Here is a 17,099-nt window from a genome sequence, read left to right as displayed (position 1 = left end):
GGCTGTTTTCATGAATACAAAAGTTGGGTGCCCCCCCCCACCCCCCCCCCTAGGCTAAAAAATGTTGGGTAAGCCTCCCCTCAACAAAGAATAAAAAGACATGACCCTCCCCTATTTTCCTCCGGTGGTCCATTCCATGAATACCAAACGGTCCCTTAATTAAATAAAAGACCAGTCACAAACACATTGTATTAAGAGTAACTTCATAAAAAAAAAAATCAAAATTAACAAAGCGTTCGTAATAAAGTACCATTGGAGGTAGCGCCAAAAAAGCATTTAGACATACAATGTGATAAAGAGGTCAACTAAGCAGACACTTAACATTTCAACAACAACCAATTCAACATTTTAAAAAAAGCATTTATTGATACCTCATTGACTACAGCCTCAAAGGGTGATGTAGTGTTGGCTGGCTAACTAGAATTCCCCTTAATCATTTGTAATTTCATTCCTCAAACAGAAATACAAAACAATGCAATTTAACTGAAGTAGTAGTACAAAACACACACAAAAACAGAAAGAGTGTAAAGTACCGTACATTGCCAAAATAACAAATGTTACCAGTGCAACTGCAAGCATCTGTATATGTATCCAGTGTCACCCAGTAAGCTACAACACCGGCTGAAATATCTGCACAAAATTCATAAATCAACCATGAGCCAGATAATTTGGCTCCAAGACTCAATGAACAGAAAATAAAGAGAAAACACAGTCGCCAGCCTAGATTTAAACAGATATCTAAAAGACAGAGCTTAACCATTCAAAATGGGGAACTCATTTATAAAAAAAAAAAACTCATCCTTTGGCTTCTGAGCAGTGCCTGTTATTGCTAACAGGACTGTACAGACAACAATAAACAGTCAATACCCACAAACAGAATAAAACCCATCTTTTGGGCTTACTAGCTGTACTATACTTTCACTGGGATGCAGTCCTTTATCAGTCCATGTTTAAATCAATCTAACATACATTCAGCCATATGTGCATCTGCCTATCCAAATTATTTGATCTTTGGTACATTTACAGCAAGTCATCATCTTCTCCTCCTCCGTACATGTCTGCCAGTTTCTTGAAGCGGGGTCCCCACTCATTGAGGCAGTTGTAGTCCTGGTCTCCGCTGCTCGATGAGTTCAGAGAGGAGAGGCTTCCTGCATCAGAGCCACCCCCTTCATAATCAAACACCAGCAGAGAGTCATAGGGAGGTGCTGTTGGGTCGTTGTCGGCTGCCTTCAGGTTCTGAGAGGAGCAGAGGATATATGTTATTTGACATACTTTTTGTATTTTTTTTATACAGCAGAATCAAGTCAGAAAAGATGGGGAGAGAGGATGATGCGACAAGTACCAAAAACCATATTTAAAAAATCATGCCATGACGAACAAACAGGACCATAAACAATTGGAAATCAAAAGGAGCCCCATGAGGTTTGAATTGAATAATGTTGAAGATTGTGTTGACCAATGTGATTTGTGATTTCAAACAAATGTGTTTACCCCCCCTTAAAAACAATTTATTACAGCAGTAATAAATTACCTATTCTAACAATGTCAGATTTGAATAGGTTTGTATGATCTCTCGAATGTTTGACTCACATCATCAATGAAGTTGCCAATTTCCTCTGGGTTGGCGGGGTGAGGCCGGTACTGAGGAGCCGGCATGAAGTTCGGCAATACGTCGTTTCTGAACACTTCGGGCCGGTTGTCCAAACCACGGTGGAGAACACTCAGATCAAAGTCCTGATGGCGACATATGTAGGGTTTCACACATAAGATACAGCATCTTTATTTTAACTAAAACATCCATTTGTACATTTATACAACACATGTAATGTAGCAGATCAATATTTTGCATTAAAGCAGCCATATTATGCTCATTTTCAGGTTCATAATTGTATTTTAAGGTTGTACCAGAATAGGTTTACATGGTTTAATTTTCAAAAAACACCATATTTTTGTTGTACTGCAGTGCTCTCTCTCACTGCTGCAGATCCTCTTTTCAGCTGGTCTCTGTTTTAGCTACAGAGTGAGACCTCTTTTCTTCTTCTTCTTCTGTACTATCTTTGATTGCACTGCACATGTGCAGTAGCTCAGATGTAGATCATGTCAGCTAGCTAGCTCCATAGACAGTAAAAGACAGGCTGTTTCTACAACTTCGGTCAGTTACAAGGCAGGATTAGCTGGGAGACTTCTAAATGAGGGTGCACATTTAAGTAGTTCTTTTGTAGATTATGGTGAACTTGTGTGTGTTGTAGCAGTGCTTTGCTATTGAGAACGAGGTAGCATGCTAGCGTTAGCATTAGCATGCTACGAGCTAATGGTTGCGGTTAGCCTGCTCGTTTCGGCTTGTGACGTCACAAGCCGTGCCGATTTTGAACAGCTCACCCAGAGACTGAAGGCAGGACACATTCAGAAACCGTATCTCACTCTAAACAGCATGGATGGATTTTTTTCAAAGTTTGTATGTGTGTGGAAGCACCAGAGACACAACATAACACCCCAAATCCCAGAAAAAGTGATTTTTTCATAATATGGGCACTTTAAAATCAGCTCCACTTCAACTACCTAAAACAATGAACTGCTGCGCACAATGTTAATCAGGTAATTTAAATGTTTGCAAAAAGAGTTGTGATACAATTTTACTAAAGTAGGATCATATTGAATTATCACCTGGCCCTAATCACTTGACTCAACTTCCACTGGGTTTTCCTCCAGAAAATGTGTAAAAAGATGTGGCGCTATCACTAAAAAAAACACCTGATCAGAGAACTGATAAGCTACAGATGTTTGAAAACAGTCTGGCTGGTGAACGTCTTTCTATTAATTTTAACTAGGTGCCTGACAGCAGCGCTGCTTAGCAGTGACTGCCAGAGACATGTAGTCAATGCTTTCTGTTTCTGACTTTGATGTACCTCCTTGATTATTTTAAGTAACCATATGATGCCCACCTGATTGAGCCCTGTCAGGAAGAAATTATTCCAAATCTCAGTCATAATTTACCTGATCGTCTTCCCCCCCTCCCTCTTCATCATAGTAATAAATGTTGTCTCTGATATCGTCGTCTTGCAGTAGAGGTTCCTTCTTTTCTCCTCTTCTCCGTCTTGCAAATAGCAGCAGCAGCAACACCAGCACTGAACATACAGAGCACAAAGCTTAATACAACACACCCATGATTAAGTCATCACAAGTCTAGTCTCACTTTGCCAGAACTTCCTCCACCGCGGCGCTGTGGAAGAGGGTCTGGCGAGTCCACACAGCATTCCAGGATGGGAGAAAAACATGCTCTGGTTTATTGGCATTTCTTTAAACCAATCCCAATCGTCTTGGGTGGCGCTAAGCGCCGTAGGGAGCAACAGCGCCTCTGCAAAATAGCCTCGGGAAGAAACTTGTTTTGGTGCAACGTGTACGTTCAAAAGTTGTTTTAGTCATGCAACAGAAAACTCAGCTGGACAGATAGTCTAGCTTGCTGTCTGGATTTACCCTGCAGAGATCTGAGAAAAGGTTAACCATAGTCCTCAAATCGACTGGAGTTTAAAATGCCAACACAAAGGAAGCGGAAGGTGACGGACATCCAGCCTAAATGATTGAAATCTAGAGGAATCTCCGTTGGCAAGGGAGCAATCCCGGAAGTGGAACGTCGAGGATATAGACTATTACAAGTCCAACCACCTCCTACATCGCAGAGAAAGCATAAGCATCTTTACATATACAACGTAAATCAAATATCAGACTTACTGAGCAGCAACAGGATGCCTCCAAGTATTCCCAGGATTACAGGCAGGTCAATGCCTGCCACACGCCCTTTGCATAACACTTCTTCCCCAGCGCAGTCACACACTGTGGCCTGCACCGTGCTGTCCTGCCCCAGGCCCTGGTTGTCTGTAACCCTCAGGACCACAGTGTACTCTCCACTGGCTAGCTCTGTGGCTAAATTCAGGATGATGCCCGTTTCTGCAACAAAGAGGAAAATTACCATTATAGCCCCTGTGCAGTTGATGTGCCGTTTAAGTTTGTAATTTTGTCTAATTCCAACAATGATTTCACATAAACGCTTTCACAGAAAAGTAAAACAATATTTCTACTCGGGCTCCCCGCCCAGGTAGATTGATACCCTAGATAAAATCCGAATTACAATTCCCCCCCCCCAATCAACGATGTAATTTTATAGCACACAGACCAGTGGCCTCCAGCCCCTGCCCCTCGTGAACTCGCGGGCATGTCACAGCGCTAACAATTCACTTCAGGCCAGGTAGCCAGGCTTACGTTAGTACAACGTTGGTAGTAGCAAAGAGAATAGATTATAAACCTTTATTTGACTAGTTAATTACTGAACGTGATGGCATGCCGTGCCATCACATCCCACGCCACCCACCACCACAAGTAAATTCTCAACTTGTGGAAAACACTGTTAAAGCATATCTTGGCCTAAACAAACTAGCTTCATTGTAAATGCATTGCATGAGGGGCTCATTTTCACTAAGGTGTTTTCCTAAGACATTGCTTACTCTCATGCTGTGTATCGCCTCCCCAATAAACTCCAATCATTCAAATATCAGCAAACAATCTCTTATACCTAAACTAAAGCATCTCTGACCCAGTACCTGAAACAACCTGAAATGTGTGGAGCTTACTTACTAACTAGCCTGGGAGAATGGACTACCTTATATATAAACTTTGACTTTTTGGCCAGCTGAACAGAACAGCAAAAAACAACGTGGAAAAATTTCAGGTCTCAACAGTGAACATTTTTTTTAACCTCTTTCTTGACCTAATTGTTTTTTGTCTGCTGGCCTTTTAAAACTTAAATTTTTTTTCCCCCTAGAAATGACCTATACGTTTCTCCTGAAACTGGCTATTTGATGGCAGTAGTAATGGATTGCATTTATTTAACGCTTTTGTAGTCTTAACGACTACTCAAAGCGCTTTTACAGTACAGGCACTAAATACCATTCACACACACACACAACATACTGGATTCGTTCATCCTAGCGGTCCAGTTCTTTGCTGCCATGCCCTGTAAAGAGACGCTGTATGGAGCACCAAAGCCTGGTCCGTCTTTATCGGTTACCGTCAGCAGCTGTTGAGCTGATTGTTTGTTACACACCTGGGAAAACAGAATGTCAGACTTAAGTCTTTGTTTACTCATTACTGCACAACAGTGGCTTTTGTGTGATATATTTTAAAACCCCTACCATCAAAAGTTCTGCACCCAAAATGTCAATTTAAAATGTTTCTGTATTGAAATTGCTTTAAAAAATAAAAAAGGACCAGTTTGTAGGATTTAGGAGAACCTATAGGCAGAAAAGGAAAAAAAATATTCCTAACTATATTTTCATTACTGTATAAACCACGTGAAACTGAGAATGGTTTTCAGAGAGAGACTCACCTTGATTGCACGTTCCTCAACAGTGGGTGCATTGTCATTGACATCTTCGAGGTGGATTATTAGAGTACCAGTTCCTGTAGCTGGGACTTCATCTGGTGAGGTGACAGACATATACACATACATCAGGAGAACAACTGAAAATTATATAGAAGCTAAAACATCACAGTAAGATAAAGCCCAAACGTTTTGGCCCTAAAGCAGTGTAGAAAACCAGATAAGCATGTACAAGTTTGAGATTTGCCTCCCACCTACCGTTGTCATATGCACCAATGAGTGCTGTGTATTTGTTGTCCTTGACGAAGGTAGACTCTCTGTCCATGAGACTTTTTACTGTAATCAGGCCTGTCGCTTTGGCCATGTTCAGCCAGCCAGCAGGGTCACTAATTATTTTATACCTGGACATAAACAAGATAACCACAGACAGATGTAAATGCTATGCAAGCGACCAGAATACAACAGATTGGATCAGATCACTTGAGTAACACCGGTTAACATGTAGTAAATACGGTCTACACTTTAATTTCTATTACTTAAAGGTGACTTAATATGTTTTTTCTGTATTTTCTGTCATATTTATAATGTTAGAATTAGGGCTGTCAAACGATTAAGTTTTTCTTAATCACGATTAATCGCTGAATTTCAATAGTTAATCACGATTAATCGCATGTTTTATCACATGATTAAAATTCTATTATTTTGCACTGTATCATCAATGTAAACCAATTCTTACCAGTGTATCTTGATTGGGAATCAAATGAATGCAAAGGTACTTTATGAACTTGACTTTTAGATTTATTTGATTATTTCAAATCAAAAGATGTGCAACAAGACTGAGGTAACACAATCAATGTCTTCAGAAATATAGCTTGCCTTAAGCTTGCTTTTAAAAATGTCAAAATAAATTATACAGCAAAAGTGCACGCACAAGATGTTAAGATGGTCTGCAGTTAGTTGCCACCCATTTAGCAAGCGCTTTCAGGTGCATATTGCTTTTGACTGGTCGGCGGAGCCGTCCAGGAGTTTTTTTTTTTTTATTAAAACACGCCATTTAGAACTGTGTTGATCATCTCCAAAGGCTGCACAGGAGGTAGGAAGTGTCTGTGGCAGCTTGACAACAAGTAAAGGTGCCTCAAAGGGTCAAAATAGTAGCAGCCAAAGATTCTAGAGCGTAGCGATTCTTCGTAGCAAAGATTGTTTGGTAACAGCACCAGTGACGTGTATAATAAAGAATCTTTGGTACACGCGATAAACAGAATTATAACACATTATGCTCTGTCTTTAATCTCATCGTGATTAACGTGTTAATGCTGACAACTCTAGTTACAATGCCGGATTTTCATGTTAAACCTGGCCAAAGCTTCAAATAATGACGTAAACGTATTTTAGAGAAATCCCCGTGAGGAACTGCATCTCCTTCCATGTTGCAGGAGAGCATGTGAGCGAGTGGGGATGGGGTTGCCAGGAGAGTGTGAGAGGAGAGATGCAACACAGGCACAGATTTACAGAAGAAATGGGTTAAGTAACGCAACATCAAACTCTAACAATATAAAAATGGTATTGTCCCATTCTATATCTTGTTTGAAAAGATATGGATATATCTTAAAAAGTCAATATACTGCCCAGGCCTGGTACTATCACTAAGTCTACTAAGTGTTGACCTAGGATGTACTGAAAATTACAAACTGATAGAGCTGCAGCCTTTAAATAAGCTTTATCACATTCACTAAAATCTCAGCTACTCTTACATTTTATCTTGAGTAATACAGTCACCATCTGCAGGCTAAGACATTTTAGTGATGAATGCACTTATTGATGCCTGGCGTTAAAGAATTAAAGGTGTCACCTAAAGTAACAAATTTCTCAATCTAATTTTCTCTAGCATGATAATATTGTGTTTAAATACAAGCTGAAAATAAGGAACATCAGAGTTTGAACTTACATGACAGTCTGTGTGCGCGCAGTGTCTGGGTCAGAAGCGGTGTACTGCACCACAATATTGTCAACGGGAAGGTCCTCGCGTTTTACCACAAGCTTCTGTACTGGATCAAAGACTGGAGCTTCATTGACATCCTGCACAGTCACCACCACTGTGGCGGTGGCAGTGGGCAGTGGAACAGCAAAAGGAATCTCATTCTCCACTGCAACCAACAAAGTGTGTGTGCTGCTCTTCTCAAAGTCAAGACCCTGGTTGGATGGAAGGAAAAGCATACTGCTGTAAAACTAAAACGCCCACTTTTTACTTAAATACATAAAAGCGATTATCTTATAAATTGACAATAGGTCGCTGAAAAACAATCAATTAAAAAAAAAAGTATTAATATCTCTCAACTTTAATATTGCGGCTTATCTGAGAATTATTAGTTTACATCCTACCTTGGCAGTAGAAATGATTCCTTCTTGTTTGTTACTTCCTGTTTTCACGGTAAAAAGTCCTCCAGGATCACCACTGACAATCGTGAACTTGGCGTTCCAGGCTGGGGAATGTGGTTCGTCACCGTCCGTTACTGACATTGTTAAGATCTGAGCGTCGACTTTATTTTCATCAACTGCTGCCGTATACTGGGAGAATGCAAGGGATGTGTTAAAAGTGTTGCTTGTTCAACAATTTTTTGAAACCTTAAATTTAATGATCTGCAACTTTTTAGAGTGAAAGTTTCAAACGTGAAATGCAGCGTTAAAAGAAAATGAACTGGCGGTTCATACATAGTCAACTTTAACCCTTAACCCCAAAACGTTTTTTCGAAACTTTTAGTTTTCACTAACATCAACTTACTACCACTAGTTTTACACTACTTTTTGGAATTCATGGTCAATAAACCTCATTTATATGCAATTATACCTAATATTTCAGTTAAAAAAACAGAAATTATGAATTATTGACTAATAGCAAAGATCAGAGGAACGTATGTTGAGTGGATGAGTTTAGTCAGGATACTGATTTGAAACCATTTCAATTTTCACCCGAAATTCGATGAAAGTGATCAATTATATGTAACCCACTCGAAAATAGCCTACAAATAGGATTAGGTTATTTCTAGTTTAATATTATTATATTAATGTATTCTTGATTACTTGTAGTTATATTTTCTTTGCACACCATATTTGTCCAGTAGGTGGCAGTGATGGCGCTGCATAGGGGGAAAAAACTGCTACACTGATTTTTAGAGAGAAGAAGAAAAAAAAAAAAAGCAACGGAACGATAGTGAGCTGAAGCCACCAAATCTACTTCTAAGGAAGGAAAAGCAGAGAAAAAGGGTTGAACTTATGACAAGTTTATTTAATTCTATTCTTTTTCTCCGGTGAGTGTTTTACACGTGTTCGTCAGTTGTGTCACTAGCATACATAGCGTGATAGATGTGTTTACTGAGTCAAGCACGCAAAGTTATCTCTATTTTTCTATGTTTTTGCTGTTAATTCAGTTGTTTAATGCATTGTGTGCAAATGTATTTATGTGTACTGTGTAAGTTAAAAAACCAATCGGAGTTGAACATGAGTTTAATGATTTGAAGTGTTATTCCATGCTATGTTACTACTTGGTATGCTAGTGCTTGAGTTTCATGTGTGTAGTTGTTACGGCTGCCGGCAATACCCTCGTGTGTGGTATAATGGAGAATGATATGAGATGCAAAGCAGGCTGTGCCATCCCGTGCTGCTGATTGGATGGACCAGGAAAGCCCCGCCCAGTGCCTGGAGAAGGGAGCTGCTGATTTGTGTGGAAGGCCACCACCTGACTGGCCAATCGAGAGGAGTCAATCAACTCCAGCTTAAAGAGCCTAATTGTTTGCAGCTGAGGGCAGCTGCCAGACCAGACTTTGTAGAGAAACTGTTTGAGAGTGTGAGGACGTGGGCCTAGGAGTAAGATCTAAAAACTGATATCCTTCCTGCACGTAGTCAATTTGTGTTGTTTTAGTCACACTAGGATCAGGGGTGCTGTGAGTACTGTTTTGTGTTTAACCAAGTATTTAAGTTAGAGAGGTGTTTTGTTTAATCTTTCGTTTTCATTTAGATTTAGAAATAGTCTTCCTTTTGAAGATCTCCTTTTGTTATATTCTGTTTTTGTTTTCCGCAGCACCCATCGGCCCACTTGTCCTTTTGTTTGAGCACTGTTTGTCATTTGCCCTATTAAAATAAATTTCCTTTCAAATACCAATTACATCTGGTTTTATGTTTATGTCCTGATACCCCTAGCTTAAGGACGTAACAGTAGTGAAAATAAGAATTTAAGCTACTACAATTCATGAATAAGAGTTATATTCCCAGATCTGGTAGTTATTGAGAGAATAATTGAATATTGCCCTGCAGGTTGTTTTTTTTTTATGCATGATTTGAGAGTGAGAGAGTTCCATTGGACGGGTTCGCCATTGGACACACAAGGCAGAGGAGCAGAAGGAGTGGACGATCATCTTGCCTGCAACACGGACTGCTTCTACTCATCGTTTCTTCTTTTAACATACTACCCGGGTAGATGGACTTTGGTTTATTATTTTGGGGTTATTTCATCAGAGCTCTGAGGACATTTTATTTTTCTGTTTTTTTTTTTCTCAACTGATGTAGAAAAAGGGTTGAAAACTAAGAGAAATACTGATTTCCACAACTAAAAGGACATTACAAAAGAAAAGAGGAACAAGGTCATACTGTTGGATAATTGATGTTTAATAAATGCCGGCTATATGTTCTGAGTAAACTATTTTGGTATCTTCTCCTCTTTTGAAAAGTTCCTTAGAAAGGCAGCACTTTACTTTATAAGTGCCCCTTACATATATTTGCAAAGAGCGTTCCATCCTTTTTTTGTGGTAATTTGGTTAAAAAGAAACCCATATTTCTGATATAGACATTTTTAAAAGGGGTCAAATTTCACCCGAGGACAACAGGAGGGTTAAAGTCACTACAAAAATTGACAACAACACTGATATAGTTTCCTTCAGCCCCATGGACGCTGCTTCAGCATGGTGAGAACTCTGAAGCTTGACAGATCTGCTATGCCTAGTTATGGTTGCTAAGCTATGCTTGGAGAACTGCGGCTCTGAGGAGTATTTAGCGAACAGCGAATTTCCAGTCAAAAGTATGTTGTACTTACCGACGGCTGAGTGAAGGCCGGAGCATTGTCATTACAATCTGTGACAGTAAGGATTACTTTCGCTTCTGCAGTCATTCCTTCTCCCACCCTGTCTGCTGCTTGTACCACCAGAGTGTATTTGGGGTATTTCTGTTAGAAAAGACACACTATGTTTAAATCATCAACTAATGGCTTAAATATTTTTCTGTCATTTTACAGACTCAGTTGGAGCAGAATCCTTTAAGACACTTCATATAGCTGATATAGCTGCAAAACTAATGAAATTTCCACTAGCCTCAGCTGGTGTGATGTATGATTACACCTTCTCAAGTCCTTTTGCTTTAGAAATTGCCTTCTGCTAAGAAAAGAAGTAAGTGTGCTTTTAAAGTGGTTGCAGACAGTGATATGAAAGTACAGTATTGGTCCGAATATAAGCTGATCCCCCTTTTTCAAGACCAAGACATTTTTGGATACTTAAAAGCCAAATATTGTTTTCATAAAGAAAATTATTTTATTTGAAAATAATTTTAATAAAAACACATTGAATAAAACAAGGCAGGCTGTTAACATCTTTTAAATAAAATGTTTTCAATATCTTTAAATGAAAGTGTCACATTTAAAAGTAATGGTAAATATTTCCAAAGCCATCAGCTAAATGACTGCTCCGATAATGGGCATCCCATCATTCTGTTTTTCTGTCCGGTAATCACACTCTCCTGTCAATCTCTTGGAAGCAGCCGCTTTGAGGACGACGGTAACATTTTCTCTGGCAGTTTGCATTTTTAGATGGTGTAACATCTCCATGACAACGCCTTGTTGTACATATGTTAGACATATAGGCCGTTTTACGAAAATTGATGGCTAATTGCAAATTTTGTCCGACTGTGTGTCAAAGTTCAGCGGCCAGTGCTGCCTGGGTTGCTGCCTCGCTGCCCGGCCTGTCCTCCTTCACAGACCCCGGCCTGCTGTGAGCTAGATGGAGCTCCGTCACGGCCGGCAGCCGACGGTGGTCCATACCCGCGCAAAGTCACCGTTTCTGGGTTACTGGACTACCAAACGCCGCTGCCCTGACAGAGCTCCAGGGCCTGCAGCTCGCTGTTCTCCCTCCCCTCTTCCTGCTAAATGGCTGGTGTGTGTGAGTGAGAGCGCGGTCAGCGAGCTTGTTACGCCCACAATCTCTTACCACAGGTTCCAGTTAATCTTATAATGGATATGTGTGTTGAGTTATTTAAACAAACGATTGCGAGTCTCATTGATAAAGCCTGTGGCTGGATGGAGCTCTATTAATGAGAGCTAACTAGGCTCCTCCTAGACCTCTGAAATTCACAAAAATGCATTAAATTCGGACACAAGTGTTAGCTTTGTAAGACCTTGGGGTAGCTGTCATATAAGTGGCGTGACGAAATTCAAACTTTAAATATACTCTAGTTATCAAAAATACAAATTCTCTCATTAAATTATTCTCCATCCCGACAAATAAGAGAGGCATATAATTTAAAATGGAATTCTAAAACAATGAAGTATCTTGGTGTACAACCCAGTCTTTTGGCAGTTCGTGTAAATGTCACGTTATTTGAATCTATTGAATCGTGTTCACTGGGACGTTTTTCTCGTTTTTTTTACGTGTAAATGTCACGTTATTTTCTCGGGGAAAGGACGCCGGGAGACGGCTGGGAAACGGCCGAAAATGACGCTCCATAAGCTGGGAGGCGGCTGCAAGGCGGCCCGCTGGGGACGCGCCACAATAAATGCCGGGAGATGGCTGGGAAACGGCCGAAAATGATGCTCCATAAGCCGGGAGGCGGCCCGCTGGGGACGCACCACAATAAACGCCGGGAGACGGCTGGGAAACGGCCGAAAATGATGCTCCATAAGCTAGGAAGCGGCCGCAAGGCGGCCCGCTGGGGACACGCCACAATAACGGAATGGCGGAGGTTGGGTTTAAGAGAAACCCAACGGGGAAAGGGCGTCTTACGCGCCGGGACACGGCCACGGGGGACGCGCCACAATAACGGGATGGCGGAGGTTGGGTTTAGGAGAAACCCAACGGGGAAAGGGCGCCTTACGCGCTGGGAGACGGCCGCGGGGGACGGGGGGCGCGCCACAATAACACACGGGACAAAACGCCACGCGATCCCCGGGAAACAAAGCCCCACACGCGGGACAAAAGACGCCATCCCTGGGAAACAAAGCGCCACTATCCCCGGGAAACAAAGCGCCACACGCCGGACGCGATCCCCGCTCGCCCAGGTGAAAGTCCTGTGTTGTTTGACCCATCCACCACCCCGACAAACCTCCCTACGCGGATTTTCGGCTTTTTATATTACTCCCTAACATTTTCGTGCTGTGGACACGAAATATGCTTCCCATTAAAATACATTACTTCACATTTTCGTGCTGGCCACCACGAAAAAATCAAGAAAAACGTCCCCGTGAACACGAATCAATAGATTCAAATAACGTGACATTTACACGAACTGTCGTGAGACCGGGCTGTGGTGTAACTCTGACTAAAACACTTACCGACATGTTTGAAAACAATTATAGTGAAATCGATAAAAACATTCAAAAAGATATTGAAAGGTGTTCTAACCTTCCATTAAACTTCAGTGCTAGAATACAGACGGTCAAAATGAATATTCTACCTAAATTGTTATATTTATTTCAAGCTCTTCCAATTAATATCCCCCAAAACAAATTTATAGCCTGGGACAAGATGATTTCTAGATTCATTTGGAATAGTAAAAAACCAAGAATCAAATTTAAGACACTTCAACTACCTAAAAGTAAAGGGGGAATGGCTTTGCCTAACCTTACAGAATATTTTTATGCAGCTCAACTTAGACCTCTGGCCTGTTGGTGTAGACCTGACTATGAGTCTAAATGGAAAGAAATGGAGAGGGAAATACAGGGCTATCAGACCCAGATATTGGTGGGGGATAAACATTTGATAGGTGCCTTGAGACATTCTATGAACCCAATAGTAGCATTTACACTAGAAATATGGAGCATTGTAGTAAGAAAATACAAACTTAAGAGGGATATGTGCACTCTGAGGTGGTTCGCGTACGATTCAAAGTTTAAGCCAGGGACGTATGATCCAGTATTCAAAGAATGGGCACAAAAAGGTATGACAGCAATATGTACAGTTTCAGCAGGTGGAGAATTTCTAAGCTTCCAAGATCTAAAGACAAAGTACGGTCTCGAAAACAAAGATTTCTATAGATACATGCAGTTAAGAGATTATTTCACAAAAGAGATAAGGCCAGTTGAAACTATAAATAAGGTGATTGGAGTCATTATGGATTCATACAAACAGAAGGGGTCTCGGCCCATCTCTGCTTTCTATCAAGCTTTGGGTGAGAGAAGGGGGGAATCAACACTCTATATAAAAGCAAAATGGGAAACAGAACTAAAGATCCAAATACAAGAGGAGGAATGGTATCACATGTGCGAGACACAATGTACATCTACAAATTCATTAATATGGAGGGAGTTCTGCTGGAAAAACCTAACTCGCTATTTTATAACACCAAAAATAAAATCTAGGCAACTCGCTATACAACAAAACTGCTGGAGACTGTGTGGGAGTGTGGAAGCAGACCATGCACACATCTTCTGGAACTGTACAAAAATGAGGACATACTGGCAAAATGTTAATTTAGTTGTAAAAAATGTTTGGGATATGAAATGTTATGTTAATATCCCAAAACAGAACCAGTGGTTGGAAATTGTCCAGGAAATCTTTGTTATGGAAAAATTGACATACCTTTTGAGAGTCAAAGAGAATGGATTTGAAAAGAACTGGGAAAAGTAGAATAGTGGACTGAATAGTGGATCATCTCCAGACAGTTTGTTAGTGTTATTACTGTTGTTATTTTAATTTGTTCCTTATTTGCAGTATTGTTTTGTCTATATGCATGTGAAAACTCAATAAAAATGTAAGTTACAAAAAAATATACTCTAGTTATGCCGAAAGTGTAGCTAGCTAGCCGCGATCTTTAACCATAGGATTGAAGGGACACTAGCAGCTAATGAAACCACTTGCGTCTGGGGGAAAAAAACATACCACTGGGTTGAAAATGTGTGTGACTGTGTGCAGTGAGAAAGAACGGCTGCACTGACAGCAAACAGCTGTTGGCAATGGGAGCGGAGTAGAAAACCTGCGGTCCATGGCGCATGGTTGCCTCGTGTGCTCGCAACTCTTTTCATCTTGTATTCATGTGTAGTTGGAACTAGAGCTGTAGGGTTACGATAAAGATATTTTTGACCAAATACATCAATGTCGATATTGTAAGGGGGTAAGACAGAGAAATGAGATTCAGCCTAAATGCGCCATGACTCAGGTCCCCTTCAAGGCCAGACTAATGTTGGAAGTCCCTCTAGTGGACATAATGTGTAACAACAACCACCACATGCTTATAGTGGCATTGACAATGCATAAGCCTGAGAAGTGTAGTACATAATAACAGGCTGCATTTGAGCATTAAATATTCGAATATTATTAGAATATATAAAAAAAAAAAATGAAATTTGAATGGTATTATCGAGGAAGATTGACAGCTCTAATATGTATAGATTTTTCCACCCCTACCTGTGAAGATCACTCCATGACAGTTCCCATGATCAACTGTATGAGAGCTTAATCAGTAGCTTCATACCGCTACAACATATGTACTATTACACCGTTTTCCTATGTAGAGCACTTTTTTTGGAATGGGGATCATTTCAGTAGCATGAAAGCAAGCAAACACTAGTGATATTTGTTTAAAAAGTCTTACCTCTCTGTCTAGGCCACCGACACTGACTCTGATGACTCCTGTGACTGGGTTGATAACAAACATGAAGTCACTGGGCAACTGTGGGTCCTGGCTCATCAGACGATAGCGGATATCTGAGTTGTCAGTATTTGGCTGGTCAGCATCTGTGGCCACAACCTTAATCACCTCAAAACCTGGAGAGAGGGAAGTCAGAAGTGAAAATTAAGTACAGACTCCACAAAGTATTCAGAGCACAACATTCAAAAGGAGAAAATAAAGCTGGGCCATATATTTAGACTACTAGATGAGAGGAATGACCAACATGACAAAGTTGTTTTTGATTTTGCCATCTGCCATGAGCTTTAGCTTAATTAGTGTGCTTGTGTTCTGGACACAACATTGGCACCTGCCTAGACCTATATACTTTCAACTGGAAGATCTGTTCAAACTTGTTTTTTCCCCCCTCTATGTCTTATTCCACTGTACAGCTATAGCAAGTCAAGAACATAGGATCATTAAAGTGAGAGGACCGCAAAACATTTGTTTCAACTGGTATCGTTATACAGAATATTTTGTGTTTTAACAGGTTACATTAGAAAAAGTCCCATTCAGCACCAGCACATCCACTGAGTAGTATTTTCCACAAGGTGTTAGAGAAGGTCTTGGATTTTACTATATCAAAGTATAAAGTCAAACCGTAAAAGTGCTATCCTGCTTTTTTGTCTTGTAAAAGTGAAACATACTTTTGAACACTGACATACATCTTTTTCAGGCTTAAATGAGATCCACTGATGGTACCTTTTGGTGAGGCCTCAGGAACTTCTCCCAGAAAGGTGCTTTGATTAAAGGTAGGTTTGTTGTCATTCTGGTCAATTACTTTCACTGTAATATCCATAGGGGCCTCAGCATTTCCTGAACCTTCTGCTACAGCATGGGCTTGAAACTGCATAGGAATAAACATATTTGTATTATAATAATACATACATGCAAGAATATTTCATGTAGATGATCGGGCATGGAAAATACAATAGATGCATACCGATTCAAGAAACCCTGTTATTGACCAAAACATGAAAGGTGTGGTCATAGTGTCACCATCATTCGTCGTCAGTTGATGTAGTTTTTTTTTTTTTTTACTTAAGAGTGAAAGCCTTCAAACGTACATAAAGTTTGGTTTTGTACAGGTGATACTTCAATGTGATATAACAATAATCCTGGCATTTTGATGTTCAATAAACTGAGGGAAATTTAAACATGACCGAGATATGCAAGACAATTAGTCAAGATTAGAGAATTCCCATGTATGATGAGCACAGATGTGTAACACAAAAAGGCCTTTTGCCATATTGAAGCAAATTTGACTTTTTGGAACATACAAAGCATGGTAGGGCAGCAGAAAAATGTATTATCTTGCAGGTGTGGCTTCTTTGGACATTTGCTTTTCAAGTGTGAAAATTAGATTTTTGAATTACATGAATTAAAATCACCCATGTTTTTGCAAAGTATAGCTTTAAAGTCAAGCTGGAACATTGACTAATGTTCTGAATAAACACCTGTGATTGTGCTGATTAGTATAACTAGTTTGGAGTAATATATAGCTCTTTCATGTTTAATTCAGATTTAAAACTAATGAATTCTGAAGGGAAATTGAGTACAAAGTGTGTTCAGATGACTACCTGTCTGATCATAAAAAAGGGTATGTATAAAGCTAACACCAGAGAAGATGCCTACCATGTAGCTGTCTTGTTTCTCTCTGTCCAGTGGTTGTGTGATATACAGAGTACCATTGTTTCTGTCCATGGTGAAAAGGCCAACAGGAGGCTGATCAGCTCCTGGACCAGTGATGCTGTAAAAGATCTTCTTTACTTTATCTGCATTAGAACGGATCTGGATAAAACACAAC

At 40.2% G+C, this 17,099-nt stretch overlaps 1 protein-coding gene across 1 annotated transcript in view; it reads right to left on the bottom strand.

Annotated features, from left to right (window-relative positions):
* Positions 1-185: 185 nt before the first annotated feature.
* LOC116047883 (B-cadherin-like) overlaps positions 186-17,099 on the bottom strand; it is a 68,342-nt gene continuing 51,428 nt past the window's right edge. Inside the window, exons 6-18 of the mRNA XM_031296908.2 lie at positions 16,928-17,083; positions 15,995-16,139; positions 15,218-15,390; positions 10,458-10,586; positions 7,754-7,939; positions 7,320-7,564; positions 5,633-5,775; positions 5,381-5,472; positions 4,966-5,098; positions 3,730-3,945; positions 2,995-3,125; positions 1,591-1,734; positions 186-1,236 (exon numbers count right to left, since the gene is read on the bottom strand). Coding sequence (XP_031152768.1) covers positions 1,021-1,236; positions 1,591-1,734; positions 2,995-3,125; positions 3,730-3,945; positions 4,966-5,098; positions 5,381-5,472; positions 5,633-5,775; positions 7,320-7,564; positions 7,754-7,939; positions 10,458-10,586; positions 15,218-15,390; positions 15,995-16,139; positions 16,928-17,083 — 2,109 coding nt within the window. The 3' untranslated portion in view covers positions 186-1,020. The remainder of the gene's footprint in view (positions 1,237-1,590; positions 1,735-2,994; positions 3,126-3,729; positions 3,946-4,965; positions 5,099-5,380; positions 5,473-5,632; positions 5,776-7,319; positions 7,565-7,753; positions 7,940-10,457; positions 10,587-15,217; positions 15,391-15,994; positions 16,140-16,927; positions 17,084-17,099) is intronic.

The sequence above is a fragment of the Sander lucioperca genome, chromosome 15 (genome assembly GCF_008315115.2).
Source record: "Sander lucioperca isolate FBNREF2018 chromosome 15, SLUC_FBN_1.2, whole genome shotgun sequence".
In the NCBI taxonomy this organism is placed as follows: Eukaryota; Metazoa; Chordata; class Actinopteri; order Perciformes; family Percidae; genus Sander; species Sander lucioperca.
This window is presented reverse-complemented; position numbering and strand designations above follow the sequence as displayed.